Source organism: Chaetodon auriga, chromosome 14, assembly GCF_051107435.1.
Source record: "Chaetodon auriga isolate fChaAug3 chromosome 14, fChaAug3.hap1, whole genome shotgun sequence".
NCBI classification, from domain to species: Eukaryota; Metazoa; Chordata; class Actinopteri; order Chaetodontiformes; family Chaetodontidae; genus Chaetodon; species Chaetodon auriga.
In genome coordinates this window covers 19,945,090-19,965,559 of record NC_135087.1, presented here as the reverse complement: position 1 = coordinate 19,965,559, position 20,470 = coordinate 19,945,090, and the positions used below count along the sequence as shown (strand labels likewise).

At 42.7% G+C, this 20,470-nt stretch overlaps 1 protein-coding gene across 1 annotated transcript; it reads left to right on the top strand.

Annotated features, from left to right (window-relative positions):
- The first annotated feature begins 1,195 nt into the window (after positions 1-1,195).
- wdr43 (WD repeat domain 43) lies at positions 1,196-15,670 on the top strand. Its single transcript, XM_076749249.1, has 18 exons — positions 1,196-1,446; positions 2,317-2,451; positions 2,733-2,854; positions 5,499-5,619; positions 6,291-6,409; positions 6,558-6,660; positions 7,297-7,361; positions 7,711-7,870; positions 8,538-8,624; positions 8,786-8,911; positions 9,130-9,276; positions 9,616-9,702; positions 9,915-9,946; positions 10,615-10,678; positions 11,401-11,514; positions 12,659-12,728; positions 14,575-14,630; positions 14,751-15,670. Exons 1-18 carry the CDS (start codon positions 1,240-1,242, stop codon positions 14,898-14,900), a joined length of 1,965 nt encoding a protein of 654 aa, XP_076605364.1. The 5' UTR covers positions 1,196-1,239; the 3' UTR covers positions 14,901-15,670.
- Positions 15,671-20,470: the final 4,800 nt, after the last annotated feature.

Below are 20,470 nucleotides of genomic sequence, written 5' to 3'. Positions count from 1 at the left end.
ATACGTTATGGAGAGAGAGGCCGATGATCAAATTACACTTACATTGAAAGAAGTTGGGGAAGAAGCTGGTATTTATATGCTCAGCGGAACAAAAACACTTCGCCAGAAAGAAAGTCAGGGAAGACAATCATTTTGAAATAATGTGGAAAAAACAATGAGTTTAGAGTTCTGTTTGTTTTTCTGGAAGGATATTTTGACCCAATATTAACATGGAGATAGCATCTTAGAGGTGTGGAGGGAAAGTGTAATATGGTGATAAGTGTGATGAAGTGTCTCGCAGGAATGGAGTGAGGAACAGATGGTGTATCACAGAGATATCTATATGAAGCCTTCATTAGATCAAGGCTAAATCAATGGAAGTGTTGTATATGGATCAGCAGCTAAATCTGTACTTCGGACAGGCTCTGGCTCTGGGTGTGTCTCTAGCGCAGTGTTTCTCAATTCCGGTCCACGGGCCCCCCTGCCCTGCATGTTTTAGATGTTTCCCTCCTCCACCACAGCTGATTCAAATGATCGGCTCGTCATCAAGCTCTGCAGTGGCTTGATAATGAGCCACTCATTTGAATTGGAGCAGGAAATATCTAAAACATGCAGGGCAGGGGGGCCCGAGGACCGGAATTGAGAAACACTGCTCTAGCGGCAGTGTGCGCACTTCACGCACGCAGAAATACCACTGTGTTTCATCCAAAACAGCTGCTTGTCAGTTATTGAATACATCTGAGGGGGGCATAGGGATAGCCGCCCAACAAAAAAAGGGCCTTGCACACTTGATGGGAGAAGGAAAGGACTCTACAAAGAAGGGTTGGTTGGATAACAGATCATTTGAGAAAATGTATAAGTGTGCATGAGGTATGGCCAATTAGATCCGACTGGGTATTTGAACAGTCATGTCTGTTAATTCAAAAAGCTTCAAAAACTTCAACACTGGCTACCTATGGTAAGAAGTAAGGGAACTAATAGAACGAGCAATAAGCACACTAAGAATAAGATACAGCAACTTTAGCAGTACACTTTTCATTACGTTAAGGCTGCAAACTGAGGGAAAACTTCAAAGTTACGAGGTGCCTTGAAGGCGGCAGGAGCCAAGCTCATATTGAACGGCGCTGTAGAGAGCTGTCTCTGTGGTCTGGCAGCAGCCAATGGGAGGCCGGTGCTCCTGACGTGCTAACGCGCATGTCCACAGATGGCCACACGTGGTTTGTGTAAACCACGCACGCAGACTCAAGCAGTGGTTCAGAAATGGCGGCCGATGGTGGGAATTCTTCGCTGCAGCTACCCTGCGTTTTTTCACCCAAATCACGACAGTACTTAGCTTTGTGTGCCCAGGATAGCAGACTTCGCATTTGGAACACAGATAGTAAAACACTTCAACAAGAATACGTGCCTTCAGCCCATTTGAGTGCCACTTGTACCTGCATAGCCTGGGGACCATGCCGGACAGTCAAGGTACGTGAGGCTGCTATGGTATTCCCTGCTGTTAGCTTCAGTAGCTAGCGAGGCCTTAACAAGCTGTCTGTGCTAGAGTTTCCTATTGACGTGGACACGTTAAAACAAGAAAAGTGTCACTATTCGCAAAGGAAAGAGCTCAGAAACCTTATCGCACTGAGCTATGTGTTAAATACAGACGCTTTCTTGTATTATCAGAGTAGCTACGTTAGCCGTTAGCTAGCTTTCAACAGCTGCGCAGGACGCACATGTTAGTCCCACATGGTAGTCAAGAAAATATGAGCAATTTCTTTATTTGGTATTTCAGGGTGAATTAACTCTATAGAAGACGTATTTCATCTACATTAACCCAACCATTTATTTCTCATTCTGTTCACACTGTTAGTCCTGCAAGTAAACTTATTTTTTAAGTTAGCTAACCCATCAGAGCTTGAGAAGCGTGTGCCACCATGACACTCATGGAAGACGAGGTTCAAAAAGTTTTACCAATTTGTTAAGCATCCCACACGAGTCAAGGTGTTTGATTTATGCCACAAATATAAACAGTGAAATATAATTATACTTTGTAATACTGTTAAAAACCTGTATTTTGTGTCCATCATATTTTTCGTTCGTAGTGTCGCCTGCTGAACTGTAGGTTCTTCAGCTAGCTTATTTGTGTAATACCAGTTGGCAGCAATCAAAGGCAACATGTGCTTTGTTCAGCTGTCAGTGCGCAGATGTACAATGTCTACCTGGTCAGAGGTGTAATAGATTGAGATTGTAATACAAGGGAAGTTACAGCCTCCATGTGTGCTAAGCATGCCTTGTACCTATATCTGTATTTGTAATTTTTAGGTAGGTTAACATTATAAATGTGTTGTGTTTTAGGAAGGACCTCAGAGGAAGAAGAGGAAATCGGAGGCAGGACAGGTGGAGGAGAAGGCAGACCTCTTGGCGATGGGCACAGCAGCAGGCAGTGTGCTCATCTACAGTACAGCAAAGGGAGCGCTGCACTGTACCCTGGTGAGTCTGAGGTTGAACACACTCTGAACATCCTGGCTTGTATACTGTATCCTACAGAAGGGGAATGAAATGCAAGATGCTATGAATGCAGTTTTTCTGACTGGGAAAGTTTAATTCTGGTCCTAAATGGAGAAACTTTAAGTTCTACATGCATTTGTATGTATGGACATGCTTTTTTCAAAGTGAACATTTTCAAGCATTACTATTGCATTAGTGTTTGATTTTGAATAATATGCTAATTTGTTTACCACTGCTAAGCTATTGCTTCCTGTCTCTGCCAGGATGGAGGCCATAATGGAGGAGTGAATTGTGTCCAGTGGCATCCTGAAGACAGTTTATTGTACAGTGGCTCAGATGATACCAACATTATAGAGTGGGACCTGCAGACCGGCAAGACGCGAAGGTCAGTATCTAGTTTGTTCATAGAGATCTGTCTTTCGAAAGAAAGAATGTAGAACTGACTAAACTAAAACGCATTGTTTGTGTTGAGCAACATTAATGTTTAATATCTTAATAGGATGCTGTCAGATTTATTAAGAGAAATGACATCACATCAAGTGAGACTTTCAGTCTGTTGCACAGAACCAGGTGGAATGTGGACAAAATCTGATGGTTTGTTTTGAGTTAATTCAAACTACTGGAATTGCAAAAGAGTTTTCTATTTAGTCTGTCTCAGACTGTGATGATGTTTTCTCTGATGTTCTTGAGTTCACGTAGGCTGTATGTTCATTTTAAATCTGTAATACCTTTGTTCTGATGTACTGGATTAAAAGTAGATGTTATTGTGGAACATGTTACAGTAAAATGATTAATAAATGTATGTTCTGCACAGCCCAGATATAGATTATTTTGGTTGATGTGACATATTAATGTGCCTTTTGGTGTAGTTTAGGCCCAGTGTCACTGGAGGTTCATTTGTTATAACTTCATGGTTGATGTTCATCTAACATTTCGTGTGAGTTGCCGTGCAGTGTGAGTGAAGTATGCCATTCATTCGAATAGAGTATGTTATTACATTATTATTTGGGATCAGGTGGAAACGTTCTCGTACTTATGTCTTTCTAGTGCACACATCACCATTTCGTAATCATCCTTCTCTCGTTATCCCAGCTATGTGCCGATCACACCACTTCTCTGCCAAACTTTCAAAATTGTCAAACGTAAATGCTTTCTGAAGCAGCAGTGACATGTGAAGCTTGGGATGTCATCAGTCATGTGGTATTCTGCTTACACTGCATGACACTGCCTAAGTATGGTTAGTAGGCTACGTAGTTAAATGATTTATTTTTTTATCTGTTTTAATCGGATATTGTTAATATATGCGTGGGTGTCTGCACAAAGTGTTTTATGTTGAGCATGGACTGGATTCTTTATGCTGTTCTTGTGTCCGATTTCCTGCCTGGCTCAGTCGGGTCCTGGCAGTTCGATGCGGCGTCCATTCAAAAATAGTGTCAGCACGTATTCTCCACGGAGCAGATCAGAGAGCCGCTTATGGTGGACTCACAAGCATAGTCTAGAATGGCCACAACCAGTTCTGGCAGATGGCTCCTGCGGTGGAAACAGTATTGACAAATCTCTACTGGTGGACACATTTCTACTGTTGCACAGTACATACCGTCATACCGCCAACCCTAGTGGAGAGACTTATTTTAGGCACTTTCACCCACTGTACAACACTACACAAAACCTTGAACTTCCCCGCTGATAGCAGATGTCTCTGTGAAATCTGCAGAGAGAGGAATTTTGATCTGGAGCTGTCATGAGAGAAAGTCTTAGACCTGTTCATCTCAAACGTGGTCTGACAACAAGACTTAAGTACAGTTTTAGGTCATTGGGTTTTAGGACATCATAGGTGTAATTCAGCTGTATTTTGGACAGAAGCAAAGCAGCCTTTTTCTTTTTTCCAACCAAAGCATCTCTGCTGACTTTGCTTACTGTCACCATTAACACTCTTGCCTTTTCAGGTTGAGGAAAATACCTATTTTGGATTAACTGGTAAATGCTCTTTAATATTGTAGAATATAACAGAATCTGAGTTTACTGTTAATCTGCAAAGACTGCAAATCTACCAAAGATGAGTAGAGGTTGTTAAAGTTGTTGAAAGGTTGTTTGAGGTACAGCAGGTATAGTTCTGTAAGGGGGCAGTGGATGAACATCCTTCCAGAATAAGAACAGACCGGCTGTGAGAGACATTTTCATGAAATCATTTCTGCAGAATGTAGGTCCAAGTTATCGATGGGGTTCACATATTTATCACACAGGGGAATCCGGTTTGATTAAAAAAACATTAAGTTTTTCTTAGTTATTTATGATGAACTACCAGTTTTTGTGCTGGTGCTTGTAGTTGGTTGTAAAAAGAGCAGTTTATGTTGTAAGAACCGATGTAACCTTCAAATGGCGTATGTTATTTCTTTGCTAAAGTAGTTTCTTATTCGCTCAGCTTCTGACAGATAGACTGCATCCATATTCCACTCTTTCAAACTAATGCTTCGAAGTCACAGCTCTCACACACTCTCACAAGTACTGAAATATACCAACAAGCCATATGAAGGCACTACATCACACATTTAGTATGACTGCATTTCATCAGAAACACTGTACCCTCTTTTCTCCGGTGACTGATTTCATAGCGGCACAGTCAGCGGGTACAATCACGAACAGGAAGGTCTCCATGAATCCTCACTTGATGCTCACTAAAGCCCATTTGTGGTCCACAAAATGGTTCGGGGAGTGGTGAGAGTGTTTGTGCATTTCCTACTAGGATTAGATCAAGCGCAATAGTAAACAGTACGCTGTTGAATGTTGCTGTAAAGTTTCAGACTCTTCACTATATGAAAAGGAAAGTGCCGTGATAGACAACATAATAGAGGAAATACTACCTGGATCTCACAATAGACAACAAGACAAGTGCTTTTGATGATCCTGTTGAATGTTGTCAACAAGAGACGAAATTGAATCCAATAAAAGTGCACTTTGAAAATGCACCCAAAATACATAAACACATCTAACAGTTGCCATTGTGTTTTTATTTCTTTTTTTCCCCACAGTAAGTGGAAGGCAGACCGTGCAGCAGTGACCAGTCTGTGTGTGAGCCCTGATGGCAAACTGCTGCTTTCAGCTGGCCAGACAATCAAGATGTGGGACTTGGACACCAAGGAGGTTTACAGGGTGAGTGTCTTGTTTAAATCTAATTCATCATCTACTTTATATTCATGTTTGTTTGTTTTTTTTCCAACTCGGCCATATTATGCTAGTTTTCAGCTTCATACTTTTATTTTGGGTGTCTGTTAGAATATGTTGTAAAGTTAATCCACTTGGTCTTGACATCCTCTGATGGTCAAAGTCTTTTGTGTTTTTGCAACCAGCAACAACAAATTGGTGTGCTTTGCTCATAACTCATGTCGGAGCCAGCGTTAGCAAGGAAATGACAGTGGCAGACAGTGAGATCGATTCACTGGGCTTTAGTGGGCAGGTCGGTCACCTACCTGGGGGTGGTGCTATGTTACAGAGCGATGCAGACAAGTAACGGAGGAAAAGGCTGGACTGCAGATAAGATGTTTCAGTTCAGGAGCTGTTTATTTTTTTTGGAGATTGACTAACTTCTTTCTGGCGTGGACTGTGTGTGTTGTAACTTTGCAGACCTTTTACATGTACGAAAAGGAAAATAACGCACTAAAGGAAAGGATCCAGAAAGCATAATATGGCCTCTATAAGAGAATTTCCAGTCCAAGTTAAATTGAAGCATAACAATGACAGTTATAAACCAGTGAAACATGGGTCTGACCTCACAAGCAGAGTTGACTCACATGTCCTGCTCTTTGTCATTGTTCTCTCTGCAGAAGTTCACAGGCCACTCCACGGCTGTGACGACCCTGCGCTTTGCCACCACGCGACCTCCTGACAGCAATGGTCTCTATTTCCTGTCTGGTGCTGCACATGATCGACTGCTCAGCGTTTGGTGGGTGCACACGAAACTGCCAAAGCTCATATCTGGTTGCTAGTGATTTTTTTGTCACCGACACATCTTTGAAAATGCACTGCTGCTGTCTGGCTTTGATTGCCCGTTTTTATTTTCATTGAACTCACATGAAGTTGTCTTGCTGTAGGCAAGTACGAGAGGACGGAAAGGACAAGAATTCAGTGGTGTCCTTCACGCTGACGGACGAGCCGCAACACATCGATCTCGTCACGTCCAACAGCAAGGAAGAGGTCAGAGCAGAGAAATGTCTTGATGTGTACTATGACTGTAATGATGCATTTATTTTACCCTGACCTGTAAATTGTGCTCTATGAATCAAATAACTGCATTTTGTTATGACATATGCAATTTTCTTTAATAACAGTAACTCTGAACCAAGACTACGGATGTTTGCATTGAACATATTTTTAAAACCAATTTGAGCTGCAGAAATGGCTCAGTGAGTGTTCTACACTGCGGATATGAATCCATGTTTATTTGGGAGGATCATGGGATTTGAGCATGCTTTAAAGGGCCAGTATGTAGGATTTAGGGCAGTCTATTGGCAGAATATTTGAGAAATGGAATATAATATTCATAAGTATGTTTTCATTAGTGTATTATTATAAATTAGAATCATGTTACCTTCGAATACGGTCTTTAAATCTACAGAGGGAGCAGGCCTTCTCCCATTGAGTCTGCCATGTTGTACTGCCATGTTTCTACAGCAGCCCAGAATGGACAAATCAAACAAGGGCTGTGAGGAGGGCCTTTAGCATTCTTAGGGTTTGGTGGTAAATCCTGGACACTGGTCCTTTAACCCAGACTGTAGCGTTCCCTCATGTGGTGTAATTGTTATGTGTGTGTGTTGTTTTTGTTTGACACAGGCGGTGAGGCTGGCGGTGGTGTGTAAGGATGGGCAGCTTCATCTCTTTGAGCACTTTTTAAATGGGTAAGTCCTTCAAACACTGCACACTGTATTAGACAACACCTGGCTCTGTAAGATAACAGTATGTAACATTTGAGCACATAGCCAGCCAGCATCATCACAGCTGAAAGGGTGGGTTGCTCCTCTGTGATCATTTCAACAGACTTGCACTAGTAAAACAGGTGCAGGACACCTCCATGGAGGCTGGAAGTATTTTTCATATTTGCACCCCCTAAGGGCAGTTAGGGGCCATTGCACTGCCAATACAACCTGTTGCATAGTTGTTGTTGTTGTTGTCAAATAATAAATCATTTTGTTCATGTTGTTGTATCCTTGCTGTGCTCATGGCCTGTCTAAATCTCTGTCCCCACAGGCCCTGTAAGAAACCCATGTCACCCTCGTGTACGGTGCAGATGTCGGACACAAAGGACTCCCCAGCGCCGATCCCGCTGCTGGCTGCTGCTCTCAGAGCTGATTCGCGGACTGTCCTCCTGGCCTATGGCAACCATCTCCAGCCTGTCATGGAGAAAGTGGTGAGTACACGGGTGGTCTGCGGAAATACACGCATGGTTCACTTCTAGGATTAGACCGCTCCAAAAATTTGCTTTGACATCCATGATTTTCATATGATAGAGCTCATGTTCTGTATCTTCTTCATAGAAGTGTTGATTATCTTGTTGTTCTGTAGAAGCAACAGGACAAAAACAATCATCCTACATTGTCCAGGAATTTAGAATCATTGTGACTTTGACCTCATACCTCTTCTCTTTAAACTGTTTTTCAATGCATTTAGTTACAGTAGCTCTCCATGGCATAATCTACTTACTTGTCGTGGACAAATGGGAGATATTCTAATCAATATTTTGTGTTCGCGGACCCTGTTTTCCCGTGTTTTTATGTCCAAGTGAGCAATGGGATCAGCAATTTTTGAAATTGGTTCAATGTTGAGCTACAGCGCTGTAGCCATAAAATGGGCTACAATGTGATATCTCCAGGCGCTGTCAAAGTACATCCACTGAAAGTGTTTTAGATTGTTATTCTAAGTGCCTGACAACATCATGGAAAGGATCCCTGCCGATACAGTCCTTTTTGTTGGAGTACATCTGCTCTGTCGCTCTCGACTAATGTTTGTAGCCTTGAGAAACCTGCACTCGTCAAAGTCTTGACTGACTGCCATCGTCATTCCTCCCACCTGAACAGGAGATCAACACAGCAGAGAGACATGTCTGTTTGACCCGGGATGTTCAGACCAGCTTGTCCCTTTCCATGGAAACCACAGTTTCCAAGGTAACAATCAAGCCTTACTTCCTTTTGTATCAGTGAAGAAGATCGATGTTTCTTTTTCTCCAGAAATTGTGTGGTCGTCTTTGCCAATCCATGCACGCTGTAGATAAATTAAAACCACAGCTGACTGAAGATGAGCACCTGCCATTTGTTTCCCGTTCCAGGTGAAAACTCCAATTGTCAACACCAAGAGCAGAGTGTTGGTCCCAGGGCTTCCTGGTCACCAAGCCCCGGTCAAGGGAACCTCACAGGGATCAGAGAAGAGAAAAAAAGATACAGACACCAAAGAGGTGAGTTCAGTGTTGATGATGCAGCAAACTGTGGTTCACTGCATGTGTGTTTTTCATTCCAGTGGCTTTATGGCTCAGACACACATCCAACGGTGTGGGGGTAGTTCTAGTTTTATGTGATGTGGTATTAAACCTGGGTAAATTGGATGGGTAAATTTAGCGAGTGAACAGATATCAGTCAGTTCCTGTTTACCTGAAGTATGTCCGTTGTCCTGCAGATGTCGATAGCAGAGCGACTTGGTGAAATTGCTCTGTCTTCAGTCTCTGAGAAGGGAGCTCCTAAAGGGACGGCTTCTTTACAGACAGACAATTTTGCCGTGCTGCTGGTGCAGGGCCTGGAAAGCAGCGATGCCAGCATCTTAAATGTAAGTGTTCTTCTCAGAGTCTGAGCTCTGAAATAAAACATTCAGTTTATTTGAGAACTTCACGTGGTTTGACGTCCAAGTGTGTTTTGTCCAAAGATTTGGTTTGTTAGCCACTGGGATGGTTAATGTCCTACCAGCCAAAACTTAATTGATTTGGGTGTGAAAATTAAAACACAATCCCTAAAACCTCTTTTAAAGTAAGTCTGAATGTTTAGGCTTTCATAAGCTCAAACTTTATGCAATAAAGCAAGTAAAGTTTAGCTCATCTAGATGTAAACAGGAACTTCCACTGTAAATTTGTCAAAGCTTAATAACATTTTGTCCTTTTCCCTCCTACAGAAAGTTTTTCAGACTCGCAAAGAGATGGTAATAAAGAAGACTGTTGCTCGGTTACCCCTCCCTGCTGTTTTACCTTTGGTGGAAGAGGTGAGCATAAATTTTCAGTGCAGTGTACAAGTCTCTCCATATTCCTGTGACCTCGGTCAAGAGTTGTTGTGTTTTTTATCGTTGGGACACCTAACCTGCATTAACCTGCCCAGATCTTTTGTCTTAATTTAGGATTTCGAAGTGAAGTTGAGTTTGCTCTGTTCAGTGGTTTATTGCAGGTTTTAATCAACCCTTTATCTCTTTTTCTGTAGATCACAAAGAGGCTCCAAGGGCACCCTTTTACGTAAGTCGAAGCTTGGCAGATCAACTCTAAGCATTTAATTGGCTTAAGTTCACAGTATTTGTACACATTAGACAAATGTCACCAACAAAGACTGTATAAAAGAAGAGGATGGTAGCCTCTGAGTGTGCAAAGTGAAGCCAGAGCTCAAGTGCGTTTGAGCTGTCGATCAGGATAGAGGCACAGCAATGTGTATCCATGGCTGTATGTACATTTAAATAGCTGTGAACTCATTTCTGGACATTGTTCATGTTTTGATCTTACAACTTTGACGCTTTCATTGTGTGTTTTCAGTCCAGCCTGTTTTTAGCCAAATTTAGCATCCCGATTGATATCACAGTTAACATGAAATATGGATGCACCTTGTTAGTCAAGCTAGCTAGCTAGCTAGTGCTAGTGTTAGCTGATAACTTTGCTCCACCCTCTCATCCAAATATGTTTACTTCTGGCTTCAAAAAATAAATAAATAAATAAATAAATAAAAACTAAGATGGCCAAAATGCCAAACTTGAGGCTTTAAAACTGGGTCCACTTATTCTATACAGTCTATGGTCACTAACGCAGACACTGATGCTTTGTCTTGTCATTATGAAACCCGTCATGACCCAGTATTTACAGTCAGATAGTTCTGGTTCCCACTTGATAGCATGTGCATTTGTTCCTTCTCACAGGGCAGTTTTAATGGTACGGTGGCTCAAGGCTGTAATCATGCACCACACATCATACCTGGCATCGGTGAGTCCACTTTACACTTTACCCTAAAATCACAGTTTGTTCTTTTGATGTGAAGCCAACAGACTCCAGTCTGTTGATGCTTGTTTGACTTGTCTGTGCAGACACACACATTAAGCTCTCCAAAGTTCAAACAGCGCATATGTGATTCCCCTAAGCAACACAAGCATATAAACACACACACACACACACACACAGAGCACCCTTCTGTGCATATCATTTCCCTTTGTCAACATTCATATTTAATCTTATTTAGGGCTACAGTCATTACCTCCACCACTCAGCAGAGCTTATGTGACTGCCTCCGACCATCTGTCAGTTTGACAACCACCAAAATATTAGAATCAGCAACTGAATATCCATTTACGATACACTTTGATGCTCAAAAGATGAGCAACTGTATTGATTTTTTTAGGGCACTCAGTGACCTTTGCAACAGCACAGTCAGCGAGCTCACATTTTGATAAACAACATATCCCCTGACCGGGTCTTACAGCCCCAACAGCCAGACACCTTAACCTGGGACATTCTCCCAAAACCTTTACATGAACGTTGTCTACAACTGTAAAAGTGAGTTAAAGTGTACTGGCTACCCTTATGTCTAACTTAAATGTGGGAAATTAGACCCTGGCGTGCTCTGCTCATCATCGAGTGCTGTCTTGTTTGTTTGTTTGCGTGCTGCTGAAATGTTTCACCTTCACCTGATTCCTTCATTTATCCAACAGCTGCCAGACCTGGTTAGCCAGCTGGGAGTGCTTTATCATATGATTGAGAGCAGAGTGAAGATGTTCCACAAGCTAACAAAGCTGCATGGGAAACTGTATCTCCTAATGACACAGGTAGGTGTCCTTGTGCACAGAAATAAACACAGTGTCTTTGCCTGTAAGTGTTTTCAAATGACTAGACTGATGTTGTACATATGAACTGGGTGGTAGGGATTACTTAGGTGCCCTGCCTGATGATGTTGTAATAGTGTCCAAGAGCACCTTCAAAGTGCAAAATGTCCTCTCAGCTCACTGTTTGAAAGTTGGCTGTGAAGTCAGAGTTATAAAACATCATCTGTGCGATCAGAGGATGGTTGCATTTCGGCACTCAAATCAGGAACTGTGGAAGAATATAAAAGAAAATGGTATCAGATCTTTGCGAGATAGTGATAAAGGGTAATGCATTTCCCTTCATGCATTTCCACCAGCTCTGGTCCTCTTAAAATAAACTGCTTAATTCACCAAATCTGGAGAGGAGCGAGAGAGAGCAGTGGACATCAGAGAAGCAGCGAGGGAAAACAGCGAGTACAGATGGAATATTTTCAAATCTAGCAAATTATTTTCACTGGATATTTAGACCGGAGAGCCTGAGATATATGACTGAAGCAAATTTTCCTGGTTTAAAAAAAGAAGTCATTACTGGACAGCAGAAACTCTGGTTTTGTGATACGTCTTTCCTACAAGAAGTTATCTGTTCTGAAAATGCAAAGTTGATTTGTGTGGAGAAAGTTTACTATTGAATGAAAAGTATCTGTTTGAGAAAGTGAGCCGAGATTCTTCCTGATAGGTTGTAGCTGTGCATTTGGAGATTCTACAGGGGTGATTATCAACTCTCAAAATGTAGAGTTGATAGTTTCTGGAGACGGCAGTCAGACAGCGTGCTTGTGAACGTCTTTCTTCATTGCTTCAGATTGGCTGTGTGATTGGCATCATCCATGCGTTGAATTCAGACACATATATATTGTCCCATCGCAATTTCAGAGTCATCAACCAGCTGCATCAACCTACAGCGTTGTACGAATATGATGCATCGCTTTGACAACAAAACTTGAAAATTGCAATCTATTTGCAGGGCATCTCTGGCAGGACGTGACTTCATGGCTCTGTGTTTTCTCACATGCCCCAGTTTTTGTGTGAAGATGCGTTTAATGAGTAAAGAAAAAACAACAGGATGCATCTGAGTTGGATCTCTAATACCCCTCTTCCGTTTTACCACTAGGTGGCGACAAGTGACAGCAGCACCGCAGTTCTAGATGTTGACCGCACAGCTAAGCTTGTGTATGAGGAGGGTAAGTGTTTCTTCTCTTTGATGCATTCTTGTTTGTGTTCAGTCATGCTAATCTTCTGTTTCCCAGCTGTCTGTGTTCTTTTCAACCCTCTTCCGTGGTGGCAGCACAATGTCTGTGGCCCCTCAAACCTCAACCAATCTCTCAGTCTGGTCAGCAGTGTGAGCAGAAGCTGACAGAAGTAAAACGATCTTATTTCAGAGCCCAGCTCATCAGATCATCACATTTCAGATGTATGATTGACTGGAGTGACTCCCTTAAGCCTGCTGCAGTGCAACAGGTCACACTGGCAGGGCAGCGAAGTCAGTGTCAGACTGTTGTTTCCTCATTGTTTATACCAGCATTCATTATCCTGTCAGTTCACCTTAAGCCTTCCGGGACTCCTCATGAAGACTGCGTTGAATCGGTTGAGATTTATGAAGGCGGCGTAGCCCATCATGGAGCCACTCTTGGCGATGCACCACACGCAAACATGACTCCTGTTGCCTGGCAACCTGACCGGCAGCGTTCAGATCCTCCCTTTTGAGCAGAACAACAAGGCCCCGCTCTGTTCACTCTCATTTCTCATTACCGTACTGTATAAAATGCTTTATTGAGCCACATAGTAAATTGGCTTTCATGAAATAATTAAGCCGTGCTTTGAGTTCCAATACCTGTCACTGGTCCAGGATGTTACGGTCCATTGAAATAAAAAAGAGTTCCTAAAGGGAGCTGATGAACAGGAGGCTGCGGCAGACCAGCGTGGATCCTGCTTTATTGTGGCCCCAACATGGGAATGTGAGAGGAAGCTTAAGAGTTGTCGGTCATAGTTGGTTGATGGAGTGTGGGCAGCATGTGCAGTTCGAATGGGTGTGATTAATTGATCTTTGAGTTTCAAACTGTTGTCGTCCACTCTATTTGATGTGGTTGTTGACTGCATGGCTAACATGAATTATACATCCATTAAGCGTTAAGCTGGTATAATTAGAGTAGCTGCAGAAATGTCCGTCAGAATGCGATTTAGGCCTGTATAAATGTGCAGCAGTCACCCAAGGGTGATGCAGATAAGAGGCTGCCGGGTAGAAAATTGTACATGTTGTCATAGTGTAATATAAAAGCTACTTTTTCACAACATGCAGCAACACTGTGACAACAGTTTGCCCCCGACTCCAAATGATTTCACTCGTTCAGTTGATGGAGTACATGTTGAAATTATGCTAACAGGCTCTCAAATTGACCCGTTTGCCTCCCTACTTTGTTTTCCTGGCACTCGTTTTTAGTGGAAATGTGTGCTAAAAACCAACATGTTCACCTGCATATATTGTTGGTTAAATGGCCTTTTAATGCCAGTTTGCCTGCATCATAACTGAACGACTGTCCACTCCTCTGTTTGGCTGTTTGGATTACCAAAACATTACATCATGCTCCACTTGTACAATGTGAATCTTAGTCTTTTTCCTAACTACTCCCTCTGCCTCCTTTTCATGTTCTCCAGCATGTAAATATATTTACAGTTATGACATACATTAGTAGAATATTTAGCAATACCCGCTCCGCCGTCTGTTTGCAGCAGACAGTGCCTGGCTCACCTGATTGGGCCGACAACCTCAGCAAAACATATTGACATTCCTCCCTGCTGCACCACAGCCTGTATTGTTGGCATAGCCAAATGGCCCCTCTATGGTATTGAAATGCAAATATCTGCTGTCTCTTGTATGGAATGTATAAACCAGTGAGAGCATGGAGGGCTTTGTCCTTGCTTTCCCCCCCCCGCTTTGTCACGTTAGGGGCTTGTGTTAGCTTTGATGTAGTGGAATCAGTTTTGTAGTATCATCTGAAGGATTTGTTTTCTTTTGTGTGCCCTTTATAGAATCATCTGATGAAGAGGCCTCTGATGACGAAGGTCTTCCTCATGATGACTCTGATGTAAGTTATTAGAAACTGTTCGCTCTGTAACTTCATGTATGTGTACAAACTACAGACATGTTATTAGGCTGTCAGTTTTTGAGATGATCGCTAAGATGTTTATTTCTCGGCCCTGCTCAGAACTGGGAAGAGGAGGAGGTGATGGAAGAAGACAAGGAGGAGCAAGCAGATGAGGAAGAGGAGGAGGAGGAGGATCCAGAGCGCAGAACAGATTCCAAAGCAAACGGAGAGGAAGACATGGAGCACGAAAACGAGAGCGAGGAGGAATGAGAACGAATGAGGAGAAAATGCCAATCATACATAAAATGGACCTGAAAGAGTTATATATACTTTCATTTTATTTTCATGCCTTTGGTTTTATTATCAGAACAAAGTATGGTTTTACAAAATCAAGGGACACATGCCATTGAAGCGCGGGCAGCTCGGCCTCCTGCCTCAGCCACGAGGGCGGTGATGTCTTGCTGTCTTTTTTCCCCCCTTGTCTGAGGAACAGATGCGACATTTCGGAGGGAAAAAGGCAAAACATTCTGTAAAGTGAAATTGATGCAAGTCGCCCCTTCAGCTGTCAGTCTGCGTCCCAGCTCTGCAGCCCGATGAGTTTGCATTGAAAGTGATTGAAAAGGTAACGTGTTCCAGTCCACCTGCACTGCAGTCTGCATTCCAAATTTTATGTCATGTAATATTATTAGAGTATATTGTATAAGCAGGTTAACAGTAGATGAGGCAGCACTCGGTCTGTCATTGGTTCATTCTCACTCAGCTCTGTGGGTCTTGTGGAACACGGCTTGTTCATCGGAGGCCACAAATGCAAACACAGTGCAGGTGTGCAGTTGGGATTCAGGCCCCCCCCCCCCCCCCCTCCTCCCAGCTGTTTGTTGTACAGAATACTGCTCGATCCAGTGGTGGGCTTGCAAGGCGAGACCATACATCATGTCCCCACACAATGTAAATCTGTATGTACACTGAAGTGTTTGTATCAGCTCTTCCCTCTACAGCTATCCCTAACAAATCCTCGGGATTAAATGATCTCCTGTAAAGTCTCCCGAATGCTGTTTTTGTTTTTATTGTTTCCAGATTTGTTGCGGCGCTCGTGTTTTAACTCTTCCTGTGCGTTTAGAGTTTCTGGGCATGCCCTTACGTCCACTGCCTTGAACCCACAGTCACAGGGGCAGCTGAGAAAAGAAAGTGTGAACTTTGCTCAAACAGGTGAATAAATGGGTTTTGAAAATGGCTCGGTGTGTGTGGTGGCGGGGTGAGAAGCATACTGAATAATGCGACTGTCTAAGGTGGCTTATGTACTAAAGCTACACAGGATGCTGCTCTTTAATCTGCCTGATTTAAGCATAGCAATAACCTAAGTGAAATTTGTTGGAATGCGTACTGAAGGTGTTCCCAGGCAGGAGGCGAGCGGTTTATCTGGATACAAATCTCCAGCTCCCTTTATGTGATTCCTTATTGTGGTGTTAATGTATATCATGACAGTAGGTTCCTTTTTATGTTAAACTTTATGGAAAAAATGAGCCTAATCCAGTTAAATACTTAAATTACATTGGTATAAAGCAGCTCTGCTTGTTTTTTTGCATCACTATGCAAAATGGCCTGCTGGAACCAGATATATTACAGAATAAATGGGATGCCAAGATGTTGATACATTTATGTTGCAGTGTATACTGTCATAACGCTCAAGCTTAATTTGCATGCATTGTGAATTACAAAGTCCCCAAGGATGGCAGTCTTCAATACCACAGTTTCCTCTGAGCTTTAAATATGCAGGACGTGCAGGGAAAGACCTCGTCTGGGAGCAAACAGTCTTCATCCTCTACACCTTTTCTCTTGTTAAAGCAAAAAGTAAAGTTTGAAAACACTTCTCGTCTGGAGGTTTTATGTGAGAAGCATAACTCTCACCTTTGTGTTGCTCGTTCAAATGGGTGCAGCCAACAAGTCCCAGTGAGAAGGGAAACACTGCGGCCTGACGCACCAGAGTGAGGCGAAGAAGACGCCTCCCTTGAAAGCTCTGGGACAAATGATGCAAAAGGTCAGATTTCTGCTTTATTACAAGATGTTTCAAAAGGTGTTTTTCAGTTTTTTGTGACCAAAGATGCAGGGCCAGCTGGCAAATGTACATCTGGTTAACCTCTTGGACAATTTTTTGTATTTGTCCTAGGATGCATCCAAGGAAACTGTTTCCCACTGTTGGACATTGTTAGGCCACCTGTTGAAATTCAGACATTTCCTGATTGTCAGATTATCTGGTTGTCAGTGTTTCTAGAATTGACCCAAAAGCACTTGAATAGATGAGTGTTTCCCATAAGACACGAGTCGATGTTGTCCATTATGCACTGAACTGAAACTTTCTCTCTTATTTTCCAATTCCGTTGTTTAGAGAGATTAGATTAGCCTTTTTTATGTATTCATTACTCATTCATTTATATATTCTTCATCAAGAGAACACAGTAACACGTTTACAATCTAACTACACTATCACACGCAGGCAGATCTCCAGACTCACTATGAATACTGCACAGAGGGCAAACACCAACATGCTGCGCATTCCCCTCAATAAGAGCCATAACCCTCTAAATACTCACCTCATCTCTGATTGTTTGATCGCAAGTTGAACTGAGGAGAATTTATACCTGTTCAGCTCAGAGTCTGCTAACCTGTTTCTTCTGCCTGTTTATAAGGGTTAACGCATTCTAAGATTTTTTGTTGTTGTTGTTGCTGTTGGCTTTGTATTTTTCGCTGCTCATGTTTGCTCCTAAATTTTGCCTCATTATTTCTTGTAAGTGTACCTGCCTGCCAGTGATCACAAAAAGATATAGAGTTTAATTTGGAAAATGGAGTGAATTTATGATGTCTGAATTGGAGGGGAGGAGGATGCTCCGCACCGAGGCACCACTTTGTGATTTAGGCTGACAAGTCAGGTGGGACGTCCTGCAAAGTGCCTCTCTCGTCTTGGTCGTTTCACAGGACGACTATCCATCATAGGTTCACCTCGCGATCTTTGTTCTTTCCTGAAGGCGCCTCGGCTGCATACAAACCATGCCATGTCATGAGTGTACCTGCAAAACTGAGAATATGAGCTCTGAAAAAAAAGGCCTGTTTTTAATAGCAGAAACAGGAAGTACCAGTTTACACTGTAGCTCACATCCAGGCTCGCCACGCTCTGAGTGAGAGTCGGCCATGATGGAGGCGACGGAGCATGAGTTCTTGCTCCCTTGGTGGTGCTCCACAGCCACGTGGAGAAGTTTCTCCAGTTAATGATGAGCTCCTTGCTAACATCAGCTTGTGTTGTAACATACAGCCACAGCAAACGCAGAGCAGAGCCGGGTCACCAGTTAAAGGCTTCCAGTGCTTTAATAAATCGACGCCATTTTCGCGAAATTCTGTGTCATAAGGGAGATTTAAGTGTCACCTAAGTTAGCATGTGAGCTAACCTCGGTCTAAGGTGACTGCACAGTGTGTGCCAGTCAGCATATGTGCTTTTGAGAGCACTGCAATTAGAATAAAAGTCATCATTTTGAGTAATGAGCATAATCACCTTTTGTTCTCTCTTCACAAATTCCACTTAAATCAAACTGAAGAAACGGACAGTAATAAAAAAAAAAAAAAAAGTACAAGAGGGCCAGACAGCCAGTCTGAGAGTATTTAAGCTGTAATTTCACCATCTGGAGGCTGAGCTGTCACATAGTAAAATCCAACTCGTAAAGAACTTTTGTTTCGAGAAAATGTTAATTATTTTATTTTCTTGCTGAAAGAAATTACCGGGCAGGGGTCCTGTTTGATATTTCAGAGTTGTTTAATGTCATCGCACACATAAAAAGAGAATTCACTTTTCTTGCATAGGCCCTGAACTATCACTGGTGTGATTACAAGCAGAGCTGCTAGAGAGCGGAGTTCACCTCCGCTTGTGTCTTAATGTGAGCTCACCTCCTCTGCTCTGTGGAACGCAGAGCTTTTCTGACTTAGGGTTTTCTTATTTTATTTCACCATGTGCTGCTCTGTAGCTGTTAACATTACAGGTTTGCATGTCAGTATGATCAATGTTTCAGCTCTGTGTTTCAAAGCTATGAACGAGCAGCTCTCAGATCAGCTGAACTCAGGGCCTTCACCACACGTAACGGGTATTTTTTTGCAAAATTTTCCTCTATGTATCCATGTGTTTCTGTGTATCCGTGTGCATACATAAAAGGGAGCAAAATAATGACGTCATCACTTCAATTCACGCATGCCCGTGGTTGCTTTGCGTAACGAGCACACATTTAAAACAACAACAATGGTTAGTTCATGTTTGGTTCGCACTGCAAGGCCGCGTGCCAGAAAGACATTGAAGAACTACAAATAAATATTTAACTACTGCTGTTTGTGTTTTTAAGTTACTTCATTTGCTCAGAACATTCTCTCTGCCATCTGACGTATGATATCTTTTAAAATGGTCATGTAAACAGATTTTTTGTGGAAGGAGGAAAACATCCATTTGAAATAAATAAATATCCATATCTGTGTGGTCAAAGCATTAGTCTGTGCTTTAAGCTGCAGTTTAATCTTGGTTTGATTTGATCGGCTTGCTTTCAGAGCCTCCTTCATCAAACGCGACCCTGTGCTCAGCTTCAACTCGACTCCGCTTGCGTCCATCTGTCAGCCCGTCACTGACTGTTCAAGCCTGCACTGACACAGTTTTGGATGGGAATAGGTTAATCTTGGAGTCTTTAGGGTCAGTTTCAGGCTACACGATATCAGCCTGATAACAGCCTGATCTGGCAGATGTAGGGTGTTGGGTCAGATCAGGATCGACAATGAGCTACTGGCGTGACAATCAGTCTTTTGTCTCACGCAATGTGACGTAGTGGGCAACAACCAATAGTGCACAACATCCCGACAAAAAGACTAGCATGTTGTTTCGCCGTTCACGACAAATTTCACGACGCGTTCCAAGCATTGACCAATAGGAGCCCAGAACGCTCTTCTCGCACAACTGTACACGTGGCCAAACAAAGGGGAATTACTGCTGGTGGTGCTGCAAGGTGAAACTGTGACAGCAAAGTTCGCTGTTACCGTTTCTTTTGTTTTTAGGCTTTTCCAAACACAAGACGGTCAGTATCACACAGACTGCCATTGTTCGTTTACATGGTTGTTCCTGGAAGTCAGTCCCTAGCACCCCCTTCCCAAGCGATGATTGGTCAGGGTCTGTCACTGTCTCTCGGTCAAGACACAGCAAGAATATACGACTCCATAATCCCTTAATCTGACACAGTGACCATCAGAGCAGACAGAACCACAGCACTCTGCACACAGGATAAGACGACGGCGAGCTGTCCAACCTATTGATCACAGCCTCAAAGGGAGGCATCTCCCTGTCATGCTACCAACACCACTTCCCGGCCCACAAGACTGTAAATAATGCAGAGACGAGATGTTAGCTCATTACCAGAGCTCATGTTTGAACTGTGGTTACATGAGTTCAGCCAAGGGAAGAGAAAACCATGTCATTTTCCAAATGATTGCTGACGACTGCTTACCCAGAACCTGCAGTATCGGTGGCCAACCATTCACGAACTGTTATGTAAAATGTCAGCGCTCCACTAAAGCTGTAATTGTATGAATGAACTCCAGACTTTTTTTGCACATTGAATAATGCATTTATGAGTGGCCATGAATAATGAATTTCCATGCATAATTCAATGCACAGCTACAATAGTTCAAACTTTTTAGCAGTACAACATTTTAAAGCATGACAAAACGCGGGCTGGCTGCGTTTTGTCATCGCATTTTCTCTCCCTGCCACAGACTGAGAGAAAGGTGCTCCGATGATAGGCCTGGAAACTTTTAGCAGCACTGTG

Excerpts from the sequence above, each read along its gene's own strand:
- wdr43 (XM_076749249.1), top strand. The coding sequence starts at position 1,240 with ATGGCGGCCGATGGTGGGAATTCTTCGCTGCAGCTACCCTGCGTTTTT. Across the intron at positions 6,410-6,557 it reads GATCGACTGCTCAGCGTTTG|GCAAGTACGAGAGGACGGAA; the intron begins GTGGGTGCACAC and ends GTCTTGCTGTAG. Across the intron at positions 11,515-12,658 it reads TGTATCTCCTAATGACACAG|GTGGCGACAAGTGACAGCAG; the intron begins GTAGGTGTCCTT and ends TTTTACCACTAG.